At 53.8% G+C, this 15,761-nt stretch overlaps 4 protein-coding genes across 4 annotated transcripts; 1 reads left to right on the top strand and 3 right to left on the bottom strand.

Moving 5' to 3' along the window:
• Positions 1–1,608: 1,608 nt before the first annotated feature.
• On the bottom strand, positions 1,609–2,684 carry J3D65DRAFT_263698 (uncharacterized protein). Its single transcript, XM_066794906.1, has one exon. The coding sequence runs from the start codon at positions 2,492–2,494 to the stop codon at positions 1,820–1,822; it is 675 nt and encodes a 224-aa protein (XP_066657968.1). The 5' UTR covers positions 2,495–2,684; the 3' UTR covers positions 1,609–1,819.
• On the bottom strand, positions 2,580–5,118 carry J3D65DRAFT_656684 (uncharacterized protein; the record flags this gene model as incomplete). The annotated part of the gene is made up of 8 exons (XM_066802503.1): positions 4,803–5,118; positions 4,155–4,739; positions 4,004–4,133; positions 3,919–3,965; positions 3,529–3,756; positions 2,880–3,470; positions 2,697–2,816; positions 2,580–2,670 (listed from the first exon to the last, which is right to left on the bottom strand). The coding sequence occupies exons 1-8, from the start codon at positions 4,847–4,849 to the stop codon at positions 2,580–2,582; spliced, it is 1,839 nt and encodes a 612-aa protein (XP_066657967.1). The 5' UTR covers positions 4,850–5,118.
• A 5,134-nt stretch (positions 5,119–10,252) lies between these two features.
• On the bottom strand, positions 10,253–11,078 carry J3D65DRAFT_675208 (uncharacterized protein). Its single transcript, XM_066803568.1, has 2 exons — positions 10,898–11,078; positions 10,253–10,847 (listed from the first exon to the last, which is right to left on the bottom strand). Exons 1-2 carry the CDS (start codon positions 10,956–10,958, stop codon positions 10,273–10,275), a joined length of 636 nt encoding a protein of 211 aa, XP_066657966.1. The 5' UTR covers positions 10,959–11,078; the 3' UTR covers positions 10,253–10,272.
• Positions 11,079–13,659: 2,581 nt separating this feature from the next.
• J3D65DRAFT_617239 (uncharacterized protein) lies at positions 13,660–15,404 on the top strand. The gene is made up of 2 exons (XM_066799537.1): positions 13,660–13,861; positions 13,915–15,404. The coding sequence occupies exons 1-2, from the start codon at positions 13,835–13,837 to the stop codon at positions 15,055–15,057; spliced, it is 1,170 nt and encodes a 389-aa protein (XP_066657965.1). The 5' UTR covers positions 13,660–13,834; the 3' UTR covers positions 15,058–15,404.
• The last annotated feature ends 357 nt before the right edge of the window (positions 15,405–15,761 follow it).

Raw genomic sequence — 15,761 nt, 5'->3', positions numbered from 1 at the left:
GCCTGACCAGTGGCCGGGTGCGAGGAACTCTGGGGGTTTCTTGATGACACCGTTTCAGTGCACAACCCAACCCAATCGACTTACCGCCCGCTTACCCCACAATCCCTCCCGATGCCGCGAACACGGCTAGCCTGATGCAGGTGATACCCTGCCTTGCTGGCTGACTGATTGTCACTTGTAGCCACGACACCAGTTCGCCATCAGTCGACCTAGCCAAGTTCGGTCTGTTGCGCTTTCTCTTCTCGGCAGCCGTCCATGTCGTCCAACACGCGGCACCGACCGTCGTGGTTGGCAGTTGTCGATGCCCGCGAATCCTCTGCTCGATCAACGACCATGGATCCATCCCTTCACGTAATATGAACGTGTTTCCAAGCGTGGCTCTAATGGTCAAAATTGCGTCGACACTCGGCCAGTCAAGGAGGGAACCTGGAACCCAAACATTTTCTATTCCTAGCTTCTGTCACTGGACCAGTTGCCTTTTACGGACGCTTATTAACGAATTAAAGCAACGGGACAGGACCCAACAGATCCCTACTGAACGAATGCTTGGGCCCTTCGGTTCAGGCATGGGCTTGCTTGTCTGGAATGCTCCAGACATCAACACACTCCGCGCGCATAGTTTGGGGCCTCTCAGAGTCTATTGTTGCTCAAAGCTACCTGCAAAGCAACCCAGTTCTGACTGTAGCACACAAACCACTTGCAGCACACCCCTCCGTTTAACTTTGGCATCGTCTCCACCTGACAGCTTCGGCACCCACTTCCCATCCTTCGCTCGTCTTTGCGTATCTCCTGGCGCGAATGGCGCGTCTGGCTCTCCTCGCTCTTTTTGCGACTCCACTCACAAGCTCTCCACTATCATCCCCACACGCCTCCAGCCAGCCAACCATTGTTCCGGCTCATCAGCCCGGCAGACCGGGTGATCAGATTGCCCCGTTCTGGCTCTTTGGTACCGCCGTGCCACGCTAGCGGTCACATGGCTCCAGCAGGATGTACGCCTACATCTGCACCCGTACGAAGATGTATGAGCCAGCATGTAAGTAATCCGTGGGGGAGTGGGGGTGGGGAACAAGTGGAGTCGAAACCAAACACCCCATTCGCTCGCGAAGAATTGCACCGAGAGAGCGTGGGATGAGACATCGCGTAGGGCAGGGCTATTCTGCACAGGTGTGGGTCCGTAGGTCTCTGCGCCCGCCTGGAACCGTGTCGGACTATCGCGGCTTCTTTTGACGTCGCCTTCGTCGACTTTTTGACGGTTTGCCGTTCTCCCGTGTTGGCCATCGGATGTAAGACGGAGATGCTCGATGGCCGAAGGGGTGTTTGGCGTAGTGGTTGACATGGTAAGCTTGATGCTCTTGCCTTTGCTTCCATGAAAGTTGACACAAAGATCGCGGCAGACATTCGCTCCTTCTCGGGGGCATTTATCAACAAGTCATCGTGAAATCGCTGTAGTTCCTTGGTGCATCGGCGTTGTTTGGATGCTCCCGCTTTCCTTTTTCGATCTTTCCTTCAGTCTTTCAAGGCACGAAGCATTTCCCACAGGGTCTCAGACCTACAATTCAGGATGTTCGCCTCCATCCAGCACGAAAACCCAAATCATTCGGGCTCTCAAGATCACAGGCGATAGGTCTTGAAGAATCTTTTCCGTCACGTCAACCTTGCTTTCTTTGGTTCGTTATCAGCCGGAGTGCACGCCGACCTTGGGGGAATGCATCGCAGCTGGACGGTCTTGCGTTGCCGAAGTAAACATGAAGTGTTGAAGGGCACTTTGCCTCAGGCTGTCACCGCCGTCAATCCGTCGTCATGAATCCGATTGAGAAAGTCAGCGCACTTTCAGGCCAGTGCAAGGAAAGAAAATCACCAAGGGCAAAGACGACCCAAGTCTCGCTATCTTCCTGCTTCGCTCTGCAACAGGCGGAAGTAGCTGATCCACGAGCCTCCGTCGTTTCCGAGCCGGCGGTACAGCTGCTCCACCGACACCACCCTCTCCTGGACCCTTGGCGCACAGTCCTCTTTGCGCTCGTCTGCCTATTGGCCCGCAATTCGAGATTTTTGAACGCCATGTTGGAAGTTGACCGATTGGGAACAGGCGCTCGCCTTTAGCTCGCCCTCGACGCACAGTCCCCTTTGCGCTCGTTTGTTGATTGGCCGGCAATTCGAGATTTTTTGAACGCCATGTTGGAAGTTGACAAATTGGGACTACGCTCATGTCCCTTGGTGCACAGTCCCCTTCGCGCTCGCCCATTGATTGGCCGGCAATTCGAGATTTTCGACCTGCCATGTTGGAAGTTGGACAGAATGGGACTACGCTCATGTCCCTAGGCGCACAGTCCCATTTGCGCTCGTTGGCTGATTGGCGCGCCAGTTCCAACTTTACAGACCGAGGCGATCCGTGCTCCGCGTGTGATGGGTCAGCAACGTAGAGGTTCTTGCCTGCGGATGGTGGGGTGTCAAAAGCCACGAATGTGGTCCGAGGGCGCCCAAACAGAAGGAACATCACTGACAAAACTTGATTATGGTGAGCACCCAGGTCACCGCGAAAGAGAGGACTCGTTGAGGTGTTTTGGACTGATTGCTACATGCTAGCCTGGCACATACGTCCGAAGCTCTACGTCTAGTCTTGCCAAAGCCCGCCGGCGTTGTTCATCCCAAGCGCAAAATCCCGCCAAAGTCCTGCGTTGTCGTCTAATCCGACTTACTCCCACTGCATGCCTGTGCCAGATAGTTTGTCGCCGGACTTGTAATTCGTTCCTAGAGCAGAAAAGACGGCTGAGCCTCCTCCGGGCCTCACGTCGGCATTATCGGGATCCTGGTAAGAGCTTCGTCAGTTTCCATTCCAAAAGAATGAAGGAAGCAGGCCTTCACAGGCGTAATTCGCTTACATTTCGCCCGTCATCAACTCCCCTAAGATCTTCCTGGACACCAAGGAGAACGCTTCCACTCTGCTCCAGGGTCCGCTGACCTTGCACCTGGCGCCTCCGCAAATCTCGCAGGCGGTGTTCTCGTGGCGGTAGAACACTTCGTTCTCGTCGTCGTTCTGGCCTTCTGGAGCGGGCAGGTAGCGAAAGAAGCCGTGCTCCCCGGGATTGAATCTATGGCCCAATTCCCGATCCACGATATGGAGCCACGCCAACTGCTGGCGTTCTGCGTTCGGCCACTGGATGGCGCAGGAGCAGCGCTCTGGCTGGCTGCTGGCGTCGCCGTGCGCCTCTGAGGACTTCGACATTCTCAATTTATCTCTGAGGGCACCCATCTCTGCCTGCATCGCTTGAGCCCCGCGGAGGATCTCGTCCGCCTTTTCATTCTCGGCACGGAGTCGGCCGAGGAGCTCCTGCTGTGAGCGGTGAACTTCGTCGGCGAGGGCTTGCCGGTCTTCGGCCTCCGCGGCTGGGCTGGCGTTGTCGGCTTCAGCTGAGAGTGGTTGGCTGGATGCGTTGCCAGGCTCAGAGGCGACGGCCACCGGAGCGTTCGAACTGAGTTAATTTGCAGTCAGCAAGTGGTTCTTTTCGTCCCGGGACCGGAGAAACTTACGCTTTCTTGCCTTTGTTATTGCGCTTTCTGTTCTTTGCGGCGCACATGATTGACAGGAGAAGGTCTGTTGTTCGGGGTGACGAAAACGAGACGGAGGTGGTCAAGTCGCGAAGATTGTGGACCGTGGAGGTTGTAGAGGTTGTGGAGGTTGCGGAGGTGCAAGACGCGAATGTTTTGGGCCTGCGTGTGCGCGTGGGCGGTGGTCGAGGAGGAAGGCGCGCAGGCACACTTCGGATTAACACCTCGCAGGCAAACAAACACAACAAATCCGGCAGTCGCCAAATTGGGCCATCGAATGGAAAAGTCGATTCTCGAGCAATGGCGACGCAGTACATTTACCAACCCACGAATATACGAAGAAGCTCCTGACTTCCACAAGGACCGTCAAACCTCGCCAGATCCAAGACAAACGAATTCAAAATCTGGACGATCTTGCCCTATTGGCTGAAAGATGCAGTCGATTGACGCAGCGTACAGAGCTAGATTGTTCGCAGAAAGAAACCAGCCATGCCCGCATTTCACCCAGAACCCTCGTCTCCTTCACACTCTCCCCTGGTACTTGCGCAGTCCTGCTCACATTATCGGAATCTTGAAGACAGGCAGAGCTTCGAGTTGGCAGTCAATACCGCGCCGGCTGCTGCATCGACGCTGGGGCCTCTTCTGGAGGCGGCGACCCAACTCCCTCGAACTGTTCCTCCTCCCGCCCATCCTCCTCTGGCACACGCGGGTCAGGCAGACTGCGGCCCTCTCGCTCAACCACAGTGCAGGCTTCTCTGAAGGTCCACGGGCCGCTAACAATCCACCTGCTCCCACTGTCTGGCTGGCGAGCTTCTTCAACCCTCAAGAACGACGTGCGAATGCCTTCAGCCGCTTCCAGAAGATGGAAGCCCGATCTCGATAAACCGAGGGACGGATAGCAGCGTATAAGCTCATCGTGCGTCAATAGTCGAACCGTTGGGGCGGTTCCGCCCGACGCAATGGCCTGTCTGGCGATGTGCCCCTCGGCGCTTTCCCTGAAGAAATGGATCGTCGCCGTGAGAGGGAGTCCAGAGCGCAAGATTTCGCGGAGGATGGCGGGAAAATCGTCAGCGCATGTCGCAGTGCTGAGCTTGAGGTCGAGCGTGACGACCTGCTGGCTCGGCAAAGAGCCGTAGGCGACAATGTTGATTGCAATGTTGTTGACCGTCAGTTGCGTGGCAGAGTGGTCATCACTTAAAGTTCAGGAAATGGCTGTTATCAAATATTCTATGTGCATGAAGACTTTTGTGACTTACTGTGAGCTTTCAAACTCGCCAGAGCCCATATTGAAGGAAGAGATCATCGCAGACGCCCTTCTGAACAAAGCCAGTGTTGCCAGACAGACCGCCACTCACATCGGCCTTTGACGAAGGGTCAGCGTAAGCTACGATGAGGCTTTCCTCGCCGTGAAGAGGGGGTCGCGTGGACCTGAGAAAGAGAAAGGCTTGAAGGGCGCGACTGGAGGCTGTTGGGGTTGCATTTGGGAAGTAGGTTGAGAAGGAAGAAATACTTGTAGAGCGAGGTACTAGTGAATCTGCTCATGGGCGGCTCATGCAAAGCGCGAAATGAAAGGTCCTGAAAACGCACAGAATCACCCGCGAGACAATGACACAAGACAGTGTTAAATTTCGCAGAAGAAGTCATTCTCGCATTCATGAAAGACTATTTGTTCCCAGTCCTCATTCCAAAAGCTCTGCCCGACCCCCCCTTCCACTGATTGATTCTTCTGTGCGATGGAGTTCGGGATGATGCAAGTTGTCTGTTCCATTTTGGTTGATACTGGCCCGTTTTCTTGGCGATCGGATGCGAGCATTTCTCGTTGTTATGTTCAATCATTCTCTCGGCTTGCGGTCTCGTTGGCGCCGCATGGTGCAGCCGGGCCACATCTCCCTTGATCTCTCTTGTGCTTTCGCAGGCAGTATCCTCCTTGGCAGCCATGCTTCCGAATGTGATTGACCAAGGACATGATATTGGCTATTGAGTTTCCCTGGGAGTCTCATGGAGGAATCAAAAATCCCGGAGGTGAGGATGAGCAGCTCCATTTGCCTCGCTTGCGGAGGAGCGTTTCAGTCCCCATCGAAGAGATCATCTGATTGCGAGTCAGCCATGCACAGATTGACGAGCAGAGTACTGGGTCTTACCTGAAGTGCCAAAGCAGCGAAGCCCTCGTTTCTGAGACCGCCTCCTCTCTCGTATAAGGGCCGCTCACGCTGGCGTCTGCTGCCGATCCACGACCCTGGTGTCCTTGGTGGCGCATGTAGAGAACGTCTTCAGCGTTTGGTGAAGTCGTCATTGGTGTGAATCCTGCTCTCACCAACTGCTCGTCCGAAATGGCAAGCTGAGGGCCGATATTGAGCATTATGAGCATGCCCACCAACTCCAACATCACGTCTCTTGAGAGATCGATCAAGGTCCTGACACGAGCTCTCAGACCCCGTTGATTGTTCTCCGCGCGAGGCTGCTCCAGGGTTTCGCCAACACCGGTATTGTCGCTAGCCTCCGAGGTCGACTCGTTTTGTGGTGGAAGATGACCAACAGAGGAGCCGATCATGGAGGAGGAGGAGGTTGAATATTGAGGTTCCTGGTGGTCGTTGACCGTAGGCTCACTGAATTCGAAGGCGGTTAGCCAGTGGAAAAGTTGAAGCGCAAAGCACTTACTTGGGCCGCTGCTGTTCGGAACTTGGCGCGTGGTCTGACATTTTTCTGGTGCCGACAAGGTGATCAATTGCAATGAGAGCGCGGGTATCAAACCAAAGAGTTGTTTGGGGAGTTCTGTTGGTAGAGCAAATATTTACTGGCAAATATTTTCTGGGTGTTGGCGCAGTGTGCGCTGGAGCAAACAGGAAGGCGTGCGTCCCTCGCGGACTCATCTGCTCCTGCAGGCGCAACAAAGGAAAGCGTCGGCGAAATGTGACACTCGCAACAGCCATAGGTTTCTCGTCATCAACAATCTGCCCATATATGTCTTGTGCAGCACCTCCGATTATAGCACCCATGGTCATCCGCAACGGCGACCTAATTTTACCTGGGCAAGGCTCAAAAAGCAATCAGAAAGTTTCGACATTTTGTTCGAGTGACATTATTTTACAGCAAAGAAGGAAAATCCACCAGAATGGAAGTAGTCCGGACATAGAATGACCTATCACAAAACAATCTTCATAATTTTGGAAACAAGTAAAACAGAAGGCAGACCTCATTGGCAGCGTCCTATCTCGTGTACGGGGTATAGACTTTGTTCGCTCCATCAGAGCTGAGGAAGGGGAGCCAGCGCTGAATATGCGTCGCAGATTCTGCAGCCATGAAATGATTCCCACTTGGAAGAAGGGTGTGCGCATGAGATGCTGTTCCCAGGTCCAAATGTTCGTGGAATCGCAGGCGATGAGTATATCGGCCTGGCTCTGCGTATTGTTGTCATCGGTAGAGCGCTCAGGCAATCCTCGCTCTCGGTCGACGTTGCGGTCAGCATTGGCGACGACACGCCGACTCCATTAGCAGATGGATAGATCTCGTTTTCCTGTAACAACCTCTGCTCTTCTCGAAAGTGATGCTTTAAGTCAATTGAAACGCCGTGGCTACTACGCTTCAAGAATGATCAAACGGTTTCATAAAGACGGGGCCGGAATTGAGGGAGTATCAAGGCAAAAGGATTCTAGCAGTCTCTCGATCGGGACAGTGCTAGCAGGAAAAAGTGCAGTGCTCGAAATGGGTGTGTGTGGGGAGAAGACAGCAGAGAGTGGTCGTGCACCGGGAGCGAAAAGGACACTCACTTCGCGTCCGCAGTGCCAAAGGTAACGCAACAGACACGAAGGCTATGAAACAAAGTCTTTACGAGTTTTAGCTGCCCCTGCTGCATTTTGAACACGTTCGCTGTCGATTTCGACCATCGTCCATGGGACTCAAATTTGCCCCTGAATTTTGATTGTTGGCCGCAAAGCTTCCATAGTACCTTCCATGTTTTTCTGGTAGCCTTTTGAAGCTACGAAGGCAGAGGAGTTTCCTTAATGCCACTATTGCTCGAAAGAAAACTGACTTGAAGGAAAAGTGGCACGATTTTGCCGGATTCCAATGTCGTTACGAGTATTACACATGTCCAAGAGGCCATCAAAGGACTATGAGCGATCTGGTGTTGAGTTTGAAGTAGGAGCGAGGATTAAGAGCATTCATGGCCTAAAGAAGGAGGATTCGTTAGCGACCTCTTGAACGAGCCAGATTTTGGTGTGCCTACCACGACCGTCCTACAAGTTTATCGGTTGATGATCCAGTCCGCGATGCGTTCGAAGCAGGCGCACTTTCGTTGGTTGAGGCGCTGCGTCCTGCGAATTGGACATGGAACCACTCCTACTGGGCCCGAAGTCCGCGGCGACAGCCCACTCAGGAGTCACCGAACCTCGTGGTCAGCTGCATGCGAACCTCTATCTCCACTTGCAATCTCGAGTATGGGCCAAGCACCACGATCTCTTGACCGGTGTGTACGCGGCGAAACCAAAGGCGACGGCCGCGACGGATGCGCCAGGGGTCGTTGTACGGCATTCGATAGGAAAAGAAACCGGCGTGGCCGTCGAGATCAGCGTCCGAAAGAGGGAAGCTGTGGGCGTCGAAGACAAGCCGCAGATCGAAGAGCTGGGAGTTGAGCTCCGTCTGCAGATCGATAAGGCTCCTGAGGTGGTGCTGGAACATGTCGTGCGGCATGGAAGAAGCATGGGAGGTGCCGGCGCCAGGCTCGACGTTATTGCTTCCGAGGATTGTCAGCTTGTGAATGTGCTGTGGGTCAAGGCCTAGGTACCCCTGCTGTGTGTTCTGCGACGCGTCGAGGTTGGTCTGTTGGAAACCTCCATCCGTGGTTTCGGCATCACTTTTGTTGTCAGCGTAAGAAGATTTCAAAGGCAATGGCGGAGCTACCTCTGCTGCAATCCATGAGGATATTCCTGGTCAGGTCCATTGGCCGCGCTGTCGCCATTGAGCTGAGCGCTGTTGGACGCCATAGTTGGCGAAGGCTCCAGTGCTTACGCGGAACGAAATGGAAGACGAAGTTGTTTGTGTGCGAGCGGAAAGCGACAAAGAGAATTGACGAGACAGGACTGGAAAGTCCGCCAGACTGCCTGGCTTCAGTGCACAGTCGGCGGCGGATCGAAACATGCAAGCCTAAGGACGCAACCTCGCAGAGACGCAAATCTACACTTGTGCATTTCCGTTACATGCACACAGATACGAAAAAGAGCTAGTAGACCACGGCAGATGAATCAAATCCGAGCCTGGCTTGGAAACGAGCAGAATCTTGGAGGAACGAGTGGCAGTTGAATCGCCTACTTTTTGCTCAGGCAGTCAGCGCCAGCATGCGAGGGCTGTCCGGGGAGAGCAGCCAGGTGGATTTATACCACTCCATCGACATGGTTGGCTTGCTACCAATCTGTCCACAAGTCCCCTCGCCAGTGATGCGATCAAGCTCTTGCGGCAAACAAATTCAGACCAACAAAGCGAAACGAAGAGACAGCGAGCAGACCGGGTAAGCAGATACGGAAAGGATAGAAGGCGGTGTTTCCGCGAATATCGTGGCGCGTTCTTCAAGGCCCCTGTGACCATTGGAAATTTGCATGACTATAAGACGAATTTTTGAAAGCCGGCAGCACTCACCTCCTCTGATCCGTTTATCTACCGTCCACTCCTCGCAAACCAGCTTTCCCCTCCTCTCCACCCTTATAATTCACGACGATCTGGAGTGAAGAGCCAGAATTTCCCGCGAGCGTGTGTTAGTATTGCACAAAGTGGGGGGTTTTGTCTCATTGCCCCTTGTAGATTCAAGAGGAGTATTTTTTGACGTTGAAAATGCTGCTGAAAGATATGGTAACGATGCATTTGACCGTTATCCCTGGCGCGAGATTTGAGCGACGACTGTCGTCGATGGCGTGCCATCATGGTCGGACTTTGTGTGCTGCAGATTTACCGGGCACATAGTTATGGTGTTTGGGTGGTTAAACAATCGGGTAAAGTGAAGAAAGGTTTAGTCGTTATCGACCAAAAAGGCGCTCTGCGGGTAGCGTCATGCGATGGGTATATCCGTTTTGTCCCAAGGAAAACCCCTGCATCCAGAACGACAATCAAATAAGAGCAGGTTGCAAAGCTTGGGCCGGACCGTGGCATAAATCTAATAGCTTGTCCATTCGTCTTCCAAATACACTCACAGTGGTATCACGCTTGGTTCTGCGGCTGATTCTTCTTAGCCGACGAGTAGATGCGCGAAAGCGAAACCGAGCCTGTGATGTCGGCACTTTACTTCCGCTAAGATGCTCTACTACATAGACGGCACCACAACTGCTCGTATTACATTAATGAAAACACGAAAGCTTAGTTATAGGCTTGGTCTGACTGCTAAATCCCGATTTGTGGATTGCATTTAGGACCAGCTTAGCGCGATGTTGTGGTCCGAGCGAAACTACTGTCGAGTACGCAGCTCATGCAGTTTTTCGCGCCTAGCTTTCATCATGTCCCTATCTTTCCTAGAGAAATTGAGGTAGCGGAAGAAAGCTCCTTCCGGCTTCCTTTTCGGGTCCCCAAGTCCGGGCCCCAAAGTTGCTACGCGAGTCACCTGCGCAAAGACTTTTGTAGACCAGTTGACCAGACAGAACGACCACAGTGCATCGTCACGCATTCCCCAGGAAACAGTAGCAAAATCTAAATTCAAATTCGCAGTAACTGCCTAATCATTGATGAACAACGCAGCAAACAAGCTCATATTCCCTTGAAGAGCGAGTAGTATACCGTGGTCAAACAAGGTGACACAACACGCAGATCAACGTAAGTTGGACCATACAACTGCTCATCAAAGTAGCTGACATCTGGGTGAGCAACTCCGCTGTGTTGGTCCTTCCAGTTGGCATGCGTGCCAGAAGTGTGGGCGTGTAGCAGCACGGCTCCCGTCGCAATCTCAATGTGCTGCGTAATATAGCAGCGGTGTAAGGGATCGATGTTGTTCGGGATGAAGTCGACCACGCACGCCGCCATATGTTGGTGGTCCTCCTCCAAGCAATTGCGTCCATCGTCGTCCTTGCAGAACTCATTTTCGTCGCAAGGAATGTCTTGGAACACTTCGGCCCTGCTATTGGGCACCCCGCAGTAAAGGCGCACTTTTCTGTTGTTCTCGATGCATTCTGCTCTTTTCGTTTTGTATATGCTGCCGGCATCCTTCGCGCAGTACGATGTGTGGTAATGCTTGGCGGCGGGGTGTGCGTCGTCAGGGCACAAGTTTTGTTGCCTTTTTTCTAGAACAGCTCGTTCAAGGGGAGATCTTGGATCTAGGGGCATTCCTATGTAGTCCGTCAGCAGTGCTAAGTAGGGGAGATCGCCAAGAGCGTACCTTGGATGAGGCAAAAGAGGAGGAAAAAAGACGCGAGCCCAATATACAATCGGTTCCCCATGTTGTTGCCGAATCTGCCAGTACCGTTGGTGAAGAAAAGTCAGAGTGGGGAACAGAGAGGCCCTTATTTGTACTTCGTTGAGTGAATACTCGGTGACAGGTCAAGGTCTGCCATCCATGCACGCCTGCGGTCAGGTAGTAACAATTAGAGCTTTAGCCATTGAATCACAAAGTCCGAGTCTGTAGAGAGAGAAAAAAGGTTGAGAGGAAGCAGAGACCTGGGGGAAATGGCGCGGACAGATACTTCCGTAGGCCGTCTCTCCGCAGTACGATTGCGTTCAGGATTGCGTCCGGGGAGCGTTCATTTCGCTCAACGCACAAAATCATGTCCAATTGCTTTGCACAACTCTCTGCGGTCGTTCGCCACAAAGCTGCAGAGTCGGGACGCTAGCTCAAATTTGGGACGCGAAGAAGATGAGCGTTGCAGTGGAACACCACAGGACTATGTGCGTCGGTGAGGCCCGGATGGTCAAGCCGCGAGGAATTGCACTGACTGCGTGGCCTCGAAATTGGGTTTTGAACATATCTGCCCGATGTTTACGACAATGGCCAAATTTGTACGATTATGGCTGAGGCTGCCGAGTACGACAGTCAGCCTATCGAGGGGGTGAACAAGGTTCTGAACGCTGGGAGAGAATGTGTGACTGGTTGATCGAAAGAAAGTATTTCGATGAAGGATCGCAGCATGTCTTCGAGAAGGAGGAAGCAAGCTGCATCTTGTGGCTGATAGATGTCCAAGCTTTGGTGTCGATCGAAGAACAAGGAGCAGAGATTGGTAGCAAAAGCTGCGGTACGTCCAGCAAATAGCGAAGAGGGCAAGAGGTGTTCGTATGCTTCATCAGACGATAGGCAAAAAGCATTCAATCTTCGCCAGATCAGCACAGTGCTCGTGAGACTTCGGGCATCTCCGAAGGACAACAGTAGGGGGCAAAGGCACCTTGGTTTGTGCCATGACTTTTTCCTTCATGTGTCAGTGCTTGCAGGGGAATCAACTCGGACTCGACGGTTCGTCGACATCGCACCCATGCAGCACGACCTTCGAAGGCATGTCCCAATGGCCAACTGCAGCGCGTAGTTTGGTGGTTATTTTGCCGCGCCCCAACCAACCATAGCATTACACTGACACTGTCCAGCAGGATCCGAGTGTGTTTTTTGGTTTGCAATCCCTGCTTCTCCTTGCGTTATTCAGAGTCGCTGCAAGTGACACTCATCTTCGGAGCGGGACTAAAAAAACTGTCCTGCGGTTGGCTGGTGTAGGTGCTGTCAATCGATCAATTGGAGCGTTGGAGGGCGCAACTTACCGGCCCAAGTCGCATGGGGATTGACCTAAGCAGTATGGGCATCAGCATTTTAGTACGGACAGTCAACAACCCATGAACCGTGGAAACTGCGACTGGCGAGTAGTCAAAAGACTGTGGTAATGGTATTTTTGGAGGTCAGCTAAAGTTTGGAGCTACAACGGAGACGGACGATTGAGGAGCAAGGGAAAGAGAGTTGGTGGAGAGGGATTGGGGCTAATATCTAAAGTGCATGTGTAGAGAAAGATAGGTACGTAAAAAGAGCACGTACCGCGGAAGTGTTGTTCTACAGGCGCCACGAAGGTGCCACTCGCAGTCCACTCCCAATGCAGAAGAGCACGGACCCTCAATAATAAGACCTATAGCCACCGTAGACAAGATAGACGTTCAAAGCTAATCCATCTGACTTGGCCAACGGCCAGCTTGGCGATTAGTGAACGAAGCCATTGCTGTAGAAGTGAACTGGAGAAATCCCGACTGAGCATATGCGATAAATCGCGCGGGCATTTCGATTGGTGTTCCTGGCGTAACAAGGTTCCGGGTCGCTGGGATTTGTCGTCGAGAAAGCACCAGCCGTGCACTATTCAAGTCTTATTGATAGTGCACACGAGATAAAAGGCAGGTCACCAGGTGGAGCGAAGACAGGGAGCATTCAAGCTACAGTACGCCAGAGTACTGAGGAGTATCCATAAGCCCCAGCTGGATTTTGGGTGCCACGACTTTTGCCATCAGCCTCAATTCCACGTTTGCATGCAATTCTGAGGCCGTGCTTCCCAACTCAAGGCTACAAGCAGAGCCGAGGCACGTTTTTGGCTTGTTGAAGCTTAGCGCCGCGTAGAGTTTGAGATATGTTGTAGAGAAAATGTGGCGCAATGTTATTGTTCTAAAGGAGTAGCTACGTACTCATCTCAAACATTGAGCTTGAAGATTGCATCCTGGGCGCAAGTGAATAATATACTGCAGGTGTATCGAAGGTAATGTTTGTTGCGCATTCAGGTCAAAAGGTTCGATGAGGCGGAAAACATTCGCAGTCTCGGGATTTCCGAAGAAATATAAAGTCTTTCAAATTGGGTGTAAGCTGAGGCTTGTGTTGCGGCGAAAGTCGTGTCTGCTCGATGTATCAATATCCAATCGATATTTATGCTTCCCCCGCTGTTCCAACCTTCCCGCGGGGGCGAACGCAGCCGCTGATAGCAAGGTAATGGACCGGGGACGAAGAACGAACAGGAATCAAGCGGAGGTTCGACGTGGCTTGATGGTGCCAATTATGTACGTAGACTGAGGATGGGTGAATGTAGCAGTCTGAGGTTGTTGTTTGGAGAGGTCAGACAGGCAGTTGGGCCGAACCGAGGCAGATCGCCCCGCCATGAGCAAAAAGGGAGATTCCCCGCGGGATGGGGACCGATGACATCAACTTCGACCACCACTCAACACCAATCGCAACACCTCTCATCACAAGCACTTCGCGCGGCCGTTTGACCTCTCCGACCATCAGCGCTGGGGAAGAGCCGCTCAAACGTCATTTTAGTCACCTTTCGACTTCGTTGAACCGTGCAATGGACCCATTCCCGTTATAACCATGGCCACTCTGACGCCGGCCTCTGCGGCACGCACTCCCCCACCCGGTATCATGAGGACAAAGCTGACAATCATAAACAGGCCGCTCTATCACGCCTCCGCGCCTACCGCCCACAGCCGACCAACTACTTCAACGTACCAGCATCGCGCCGCGCCGCCGTCCTGATCCTGCTTTTCGCTGACCGGCAAGGCGACCTCCGCGTCGTCTTGACGATGCGCAGCGCCGCCATGAAGAACTACGCCGGCCACGCCGCGCTACCGGGCGGCAAAGCCGACTCGGCCGCAGAAACGCCCTGGGAAACGGCGCGGCGCGAGGCATTCGAGGAGATCGGCCTGCCGATGAGCGACGCGAAGCTGCCGTGGCCGTGGCGCGTCGAGGAGCTGTGCCAACTACCAACCAACCTGGCGCGCACTGAGCTGGGCGTGCGGCCCTGCGTCGCATATCTAGCCAAAGACCTGACAAGGCCGACAGGCCAGCTAGGCCCCGCGGGCATCACAACGGGGACGGCGGGCGAGGCGTTGATTCCGCGGCTTCAGGCAAACGAGGTTGCGGCCGTGTTCACGGCTGGCTTCCACAACTTCCTTAGCGCTGACGACGAGGTTCCGTCGAGCGCGGCGAGCGCGGGCGATCCGAATTCTACTCCTGTAACGAACCCAGGTCCCAGGACGGAGCGGGAACCAGGACCAGGCATCGAGGCCGCAGGCTTTCCGGCAAAGTGGTACGAGGGCGAATGGACCAACTGGCACGAGAGTCGCTGGCGGATGCACAACTTCTACGTTCCCGTCAAGGGGCCTGGCGCGCAGGTCGTGGCGTGGCCGCGCAGCAAGAAGAGCAAGAAGTCAACCACCAACAAGGACGAGCAAGCGGGAGGAGGAGGCTTGAGAGGAAAGGTTGAACACGAGAACGGATTCACCCAACAAGCTCCGTCACAAGCTTCGTCCAAAGCCCAAACTTCAGCCCCAAATGAGCCTCCACCCCATGCGCAAGCCGGCCCCGACCTCCGCAGCCTCTCGCGCTTCCGCGTCTTCGGCATGACGGCGCGCATCCTGGTCGACGCGGCGCGCGTTGCCTACGCGGAAGAGCCAGCCTTTGAGCACAACTCGCACTTTGGCGACGAAGAGATGATTGCGCGCTTGCTGCGCATGGGGCGGCTGAGCGCCGATCGCAAACCGGGCGAGCAGGGCTTGACGCGCGAGGTCTTAACACAGGCGGCCAAGATGTAGTAGGCCGGCATGTAGACGGGTGGGCGAGGTAGACTGGTTGAGCGCGCAGGGGAGACGAGGTTGAGTCGCAATGTTGCAAAGACCAGGATTGATTGAAGCGGATGTAGAAAATTATATGTTCGACACGATGAAAAGGGAGTCGTTTGCGAATGGCCAAGAATTGCCCCGTTTGGAGCGTATCCTCCCACCGCCTCCCTACCAACTCCCAACCTACCTTTGACCCCACCCCTTGTCAGCCCTCGCATTTGCCCATTTCCAAACTCCGGTGATAGTCTCCTGCCCAGTTGTTCGCCACCACGCGTACGTCCCTAATGCAGCCACAAAGTCAGCAAAGCCATAAGCCAGACGAGCAAAACTTCTACAGCATGCGAAACCACCGACCAATCCAAACCCCCACCCACTGGCCGGAAGCACAGCACAGCAACAGAGCGACAGCGGCAGTAGCAGATCACCATTCTCAGAGATAGATACCCTTGTCTAAGCAGCGACGGCGGAAAGCCCCAGGGGGGTCTCTCCGCCATACCTATTCCGGCTCTTCCTATATATGATTTGGGGTGTTGTAACTCATCATTTGTGGTGCTGCTGTTGCGGCTGCTGTTGCTGCTGGTGCGAGTGAAAATCCGAGGATCCCCGACGGCTGGGCTGCCTCGCCGTCGCGCAGTTGGATGTGTTGGTTGGCTTGTGGATGTGTTTTTCTCCGCCTT

The sequence above is a fragment of the Phyllosticta citribraziliensis genome (assembly GCF_038025025.1).
Source record: "Phyllosticta citribraziliensis strain CPC 17464 chromosome Unknown J3D65scaffold_3, whole genome shotgun sequence".
Classification (NCBI taxonomy): Eukaryota; Fungi; Ascomycota; class Dothideomycetes; order Botryosphaeriales; family Phyllostictaceae; genus Phyllosticta; species Phyllosticta citribraziliensis.
The sequence above is the reverse complement of the archived record's forward strand: the minus strand, read 5'-3'. Positions and strand labels throughout refer to the sequence as shown.